At 36.2% G+C, this 4840-nt stretch overlaps 1 protein-coding gene across 1 annotated transcript; it reads right to left on the bottom strand.

Moving 5' to 3' along the window:
- Window positions 1-270: 270 nt before the first annotated feature.
- Window positions 271-2554, bottom strand: LOC145066045 (uncharacterized). Its single transcript, XM_079013199.1, has one exon. It carries the CDS (start codon window positions 2048-2050, stop codon window positions 557-559), a length of 1494 nt encoding a protein of 497 aa, XP_078869325.1. The 5' UTR covers window positions 2051-2554; the 3' UTR covers window positions 271-556.
- Between the last annotated feature and the right edge of the window lie 2286 nt (window positions 2555-4840).

Raw genomic sequence — 4840 nt, 5'->3', positions numbered from 1 at the left:
CAACTTGGTAGATGCGATGATAGAGCATTTTCACATCAATTCTCGGAATGCCCCGAATTTTATTTACTTCGATTTTTAACTCTGCAAAATCATCGCAGCTTTTTTTTTTTTTTTTTTTTGAAAGAGCAATTATTATTTTTTTTTTCTTTTATTTTGGCGTAGATCTTATCACATACAAAATAAATAAAACACTGATTCTTAAATAAAACCTGCCAATCCATAATCATAATAACACACTTAAGGAAACATCGACAAAAAAAGACACCTATATAATAAATAAACACAACCCATTACTTCATAGATCTCTCATTCATTTTTTGGCGTTGATCTTATCATATACAAAAAAAATAAAAATAAAACACTGATAGTTAAATAAAACCTACCAATCCGTAATAATAACAACACACTTTGAAATTGTTCAATAAACTAAAGGAAGCATCGACAAAAAAAGACACCTACGTAATAAATAAACACAACCCATTACTTCATAGATTCCACTTGGTAAATAAAGATCAGCAAAAATCAATGAAGCATCAAACATCGACTCCAGTTTTCATTAAGTTAACATAAGAACACTTGGAGATGAACGAAGACAAACATGAACCTCATGTTCTTCAGGTCCTACACGATGCTTAGGCACCATTATCTCAAGCATAGTTCCTGTTTCGTCCCTGTAAGCTTCCAACTTTGCATCTTCAGGAATCAGAGTCGGAAGCAGAATCTCCCTCACAAATTCCCCAGGAGGGCAGTGCTCAGGTGCCGGATCACTCATCTTAAACGTCCTGTTTTGTCTTTCTAACACCGGCCTACACCCGGTGCTCACACAACAAATCTTCACAACACCTTGTGAAATCGTATTCCTCCATGTAACTTTTACCCTTTGAAGATCTACACATGGCAAACTTACAACAATCAAGAATCCCTCTTCATCTTCATAGATAGTCTTTGCAGCCGTTACAGGCCCATAAGCACTTCTTAACACCCCAGAAATTTCACTCGTCCAATGCGGATCCACTTGATGAACATCAAGAACTGAATCCGAACTTTCTTCATCGTGATTGCCACGTGGCGAGTTGCTCTTCCGACGTTTACCATTACAACCCGCCAAAAGATCTGGCACACTGGTAATAGTATCACCAGTTGCAGTACCAGTACCAGTACTAGAAAGCAATCGCTTTGGTTCTTGTTGTTGATGATGATGATTAGCTGTATCTTTTGGAATGAGAGCGCGTTCAATTTCGAAATCGGTACTTGGAAGGTTCCTCCAAGAACTGAAATCACATGCTTCAAGAGTAATTGAAAAGTTTAAATCTCTTCCCGTAAGTTCCATCCACCTTCTTCTTTCTTCCTCTTCCAATACCATCAAATTAGGTGATCTAACAACTTCAATCCCATGAACACACTGAGGATTCGAGAGTCCCCTATATTGTTTCCTTTGCATTCGATGAGATCTAACGAAACCCTTATCAGCACAAAACGGAAAGGGCTTTTCCCCTTGTCGTGAATGCCCATTCATATAGCTTCTCAGTTGCATTTTCCCCAATGCGTTCTCGGGCCTTTCTTTAAAAGCCCACATATACATATTCTCCATGTCATGTTGAACCAAGAAAACATCTAACTTCAGCTGTGATTTATCAATATCGTGTCCGTTATTATCCATGTTCTTGTTCTTTGACTTCTCGTTTAAAACCGGTTTGAAGTAGAAATTAAAGAAAAACCAAGCCCCCCACATGCTATCTAGTCGCTTAGCGGTCTTCTTCCCGGATTTTGTGACATTTATATGTGTTTCACTTTGGTAATGTTGAGAACCTAAACCGGGTTCTAGCATATCACATGAATCAATCGACACAGGTGGCGGATGGCTTGGCTCCGCCGAGAGTGGGAGATTGATATCGGGCGGTAGATTCAGATCTACAGCCGGATCGAACAAACTTGAATCCATGGACAAGAAATGATTGTTGTCCATGGATAAGGTTGTTAAAACACCACCACCATTCATTTTTTCTTTTGCCGGCATTATCATATCACCAGAATCAACACTTAATCGCATGAGCAAAAAACCTCATGCAATCCTACTCGAAAACCCTAACGAAATCAATAAAAAGTATCCTAAATCCACCCAAATCAGTCCACATCGTAACCAATATGAATAATAGCGCATCGAAAGCAATTAAACCACCTCGGATGCATTTTATTCTCAACCGATTTACGAAATAATCCTGTTAGATTATCAGATATGTGTAGTTGATTTGATTTTATAAGGGCACGATGGAAGAAATCCTAACCCTAGAAAAGTCAAGATACTGAGTAGAGATTAGGGATAGGATCGAACGGTACCTGTGAAGACAACGCATCTGATCGAAGAACAGCAAGATTGATTTATGGTAGAGAGAAAAAGAAAAAGAGATAGAGAGATTGATGAGAAAGAGAAGGTGGCGTATGTGGGTTTGGCGCTGGTGGGGGTAGGGGGAGACTGGAGAGAGAGAACCTTCACTAGTTGAAACCGTCCGGTTTTTGTGACAGGTGAATCAGACGCCGTCCCTTCCTACCGTCTTCTCCGTTTTCATGTGGAATGTTATAATAAAAATTAGACAAAATTGCAAAAATGGACCCTTTGGTATATATTTTTTTGAGGTTTTAGTCTAAATCATAAATTTTTTGGATTGAGAGTCCTTTTGACCTTATTTCATTGTGTTTTTGGTTCCTCTGAATAGTGAAATTACTATAATACCCTTGGCTTATTTATTTTTCATTTCTATCATTTTTTTTATATCTAAATACTTATTTATTTATTTAACTAATTAAAAAATAAAAGTTTCTCTCCCTCTCTCTCTCTCTCTCTCTCCATGGCCGGTAAACAAACAAGATCAGAAGGCTGGTAAAAAACAATGATATCTTTTTGAGGATTTTTGTCAAACACCTTGTGTGTGAGATTCAGAACTCCACTTCAACAAGTAATTTATTTGTAGAAGTATCCCATTTCTGATATACAACCCAAACCAATGACAAATTTTCTTTTGTTACGTGGACTTCTAAAGATTCCCAGAATATCGGACACTAAGATTGTTGTTATCTATAAATAGAGATAGTTGTTGCTAGCCTTAATTTTAATTTGAGAATATCTTGTAAATTTGTGCTTGAATCGTCACCCAATACATGGCTTTACTCCTTAATCCATTCTCTCAAACAACTCTCATGCCAGATTGTTTCTGATCATCTCAGTTCATACCGGGAATAAGATTAGGTTCTTGACCTATGTAAACGCTACTAGTAAAAAGAAGATGCTATGGGATGATGTCGATAGAGATGACGATTAGTAGGGAAAGGTGGGGGGCTGATTATCGAAGCACTATGAAAATTGATAGAAAAAAAAAGAACTTTCACGTGTAGACCTAGACGAATCATGATTCCACCGGGAAGTCATGCCCGTCTTCCTCCTATTCCTTCATCAAAATTACCCAAACACAAGATCACAGGCACCAACATTCTCTAACATTCAGGCGGTGATGAGGTAGACCTAGATGCAATATTCGATCAAATTCCGACATCAGCTGTAGATCCAGATGCAGGTATCCGGTGGGACGACTTTAAACCCAAAAGAAACTTGATTTGTTTAATTTTTCGATGAAATCAGAAGAAGATGATGGAATTAGAACTTCATATCTGCTCTATTCTCTACCACCACGGATGAAGATTTTTCTCCATCGCTTTGGTTATATTAGGTTACAATACGAAGTTGTGATGACAACTATAGGTTTGATCTGAAGCTATTTCTAAAATAATTTGGTCATGAACTGGAAATTTTTTGTTTCTACAATTGAAGAATCTGGGGGTGATTAGTTGTTCGATCTACTTCATTGATTATCATTGGCTCATATAATCGGGATTCAAGGATTTGTTGTCATGAGAAACAAACGATCTTGAACAGGTAGGTCTTTGACCCTCATCGTGTTTTAGATCTTTGATTTTTTAGCAAGCCCGATCCTTCTTAGTGCATCTGATAATTATAGATTTGAGATCTTTGACTTTTTTCTGCAGATAGATGAACACATGAATTGTTCCACTTAAAATCGATATGTAAGAGGAACCAAGGAAGATGAGAGAGAGAGAGAGAGAGAGAGACTTTTATTTTTTTTAATTAGTTAAATAAATAAATAAGTATTTAGATTTTAAAAAATGAAAGATATGAAAAATAAATAACCCAAGGGAATTACAGTCATTTCATTATTCATAGGGACCAAAAACGCAATGAAACTAGCTTAAAAGGACCACGAAGCCAAAAAAATTGGGGTTTGGACTAAAATGCCGAAAAAATACATACCATAGGGACCATTTTTGCAATTTTGTCTAAAAATTAATTTTTGCTTTGAGTAAGCAACATTTCTCTTAAAATAAATTTATTAAGCAATAATTTTTAATTTGTTGTCATATTGGTGATTGGATGACTTTATTTTGACATGAAAATACCGATGCAACGAAAGTTTTTTGTTTCTTTTTTGTATTGTTATGTAAAAGATAAAGGGATTGTGACTATGGCGTGGAAAAGATGGAGAATATCAATTTTATTCTTGTGTTGTACGGGGAGGGAGATCATCGAAGATGTTGTGTATAAGAAAAATGAGTTCACTGAGTTATACGGGTAAGGAGAATGGATGATGGCAATGGTTAGCGAATGATGTCATTGATTATATATATATATATATATATATATATATAATGTAGCCCTAATAGTCTTTTTTTAGAAATGGTCAATATTATAAAACCTCACCCAAACAGTAAGAAACTATAGGGGAAAAAGAGCAAACGATTACATATTACATATTACAAAGAAAATTTAAGA

This window comes from Lactuca serriola, chromosome 8 (genome assembly GCF_051521515.1).
Source record: "Lactuca serriola cultivar US96UC23 chromosome 8, Lser_US96UC23_V15, whole genome shotgun sequence".
In the NCBI taxonomy this organism is placed as follows: Eukaryota; Viridiplantae; Streptophyta; class Magnoliopsida; order Asterales; family Asteraceae; genus Lactuca; species Lactuca serriola.
Note: the sequence above shows the minus strand (reverse complement) of the source record. Positions and strands in the feature narration are given on the sequence as shown.

Excerpts from the sequence above, each read along its gene's own strand:
- LOC145066045 (XM_079013199.1), bottom strand. The coding sequence starts at position 2,050 with ATGCGATTAAGTGTTGATTCTGGTGATATGATAATGCCGGCAAAAGAA.